Source organism: Neopelma chrysocephalum, unplaced genomic scaffold (genome assembly GCF_003984885.1).
Source record: "Neopelma chrysocephalum unplaced genomic scaffold, ASM398488v2 Primary Assembly neopelma1_87469, whole genome shotgun sequence".
NCBI classification, from domain to species: Eukaryota; Metazoa; Chordata; class Aves; order Passeriformes; family Pipridae; genus Neopelma; species Neopelma chrysocephalum.
The window spans coordinates 1-1,077 of NW_020916830.1; the positions used below are offsets into that span (position 1 = coordinate 1).

At 69.5% G+C, this 1,077-nt stretch overlaps 1 protein-coding gene across 1 annotated transcript; it reads right to left on the reverse strand.

Annotated features, from left to right (window-relative positions):
- Nucleotides 1-6: 6 nt before the first annotated feature.
- Nucleotides 7-1,074, reverse strand: LOC113979686 (zinc transporter ZIP1-like; the record flags this gene model as incomplete). The annotated part of the gene is made up of 1 exon (XM_027706998.1): nt 7-1,074. A coding segment is annotated over one exon (417 nt), but the record flags the coding sequence as incomplete, so codon positions are not given.
- Nucleotides 1,075-1,077: the final 3 nt, after the last annotated feature.

The following is a 1,077-nucleotide window of genomic DNA, read 5'->3' on the forward strand; positions in this document are numbered from 1 at the left end:
CCAGGGGTCTCTTCCCACTCTGGGGAGGGTCTCCCAAGTCAAGGGGGGGTGACTCAATTCCCAGAGGGTCTCCAGGGGGGTGACTGAATTTCCAGGAGGTCCCTCAAGGCGAAGGAGGGGGTTCCCCAGCCCAGGGATCTCTTCCCACTCTGGGGAGGGTCTCCCAAGTTGAGGGGGAGTGACTGAATTCTCAGAGGGTCCTGAGGGGAGTGACTGAATTCCCGGGGGGTCCCTTGAGGTGAGGGGGGGTGGTTCCCAGCCCAGGGGTCTCTTCCCACTCTGGGGAGGGTCTCCCAAGTCAAGGGGGAGTGACTGAATTCCCAGGGGGTCCCCCAAGGCAAGAGGAGGTGACTGAATTCCCAGGAGGTCCCCCAAGTTGAGGGGGGTGGTTTCCCAGCCCAGGGGTCTCTTCCCACTCTGGTGAGGGTCTCCCAAGTCGAGGGGGCTGACTGAATTCCCAGGGGGTCCCCCAAGGTGAAGAGGAGTGACTGAATTCCCAACAGTTCCCCGGGAGGGGTGACTGAATTCTCGGGGTTCCCCAGGGGGGTGACTGAATTCCCAGGGGGTCCCTCAAGGTGAGGGGGGGGGTTTCCCAGCCTTGAGGGGGGGGAGTCTCTTCCCATCCCCGGGGTGGGGAGCGTGTGGGGGGTGTCGCTCTCACCCCCTGACGAAGAGGACGGCGCTGACCAGCGCGAAGCCCGCCAGGACGAGGATGACCTTGGGCACGCGGTGCCCGGGCTCGCCCAGCTCGCGGGGCAGCACCTCCAGGGTGGTCACGTAGAGGAAGGTGCCCCCGGCCAGGCCCTGCAGCACCGCCCGGCACAGGCGCTGCCTGGGCCCCGCTCCCGCCGCCGCCAGCGCCGCGCCCGCCCCGACGCCCAGCGGGCACACGAGGGCCAGCAGCGCCAGGCACGCGGCCACGGCGGGCGGGCGCAGCCGCAGGCGCAGCAGCTCCAGGGCGAGGCCGAAGGCCACGGCGCCCTTGTGCAGCAGCAGCGCCAGCAGCACCCGCAGAGCCGCCGCCCCGCCCGGCCGCAGCCCCAGCGCCAGCCCCTCCAGAGCCCCGTGCAGCGCCAG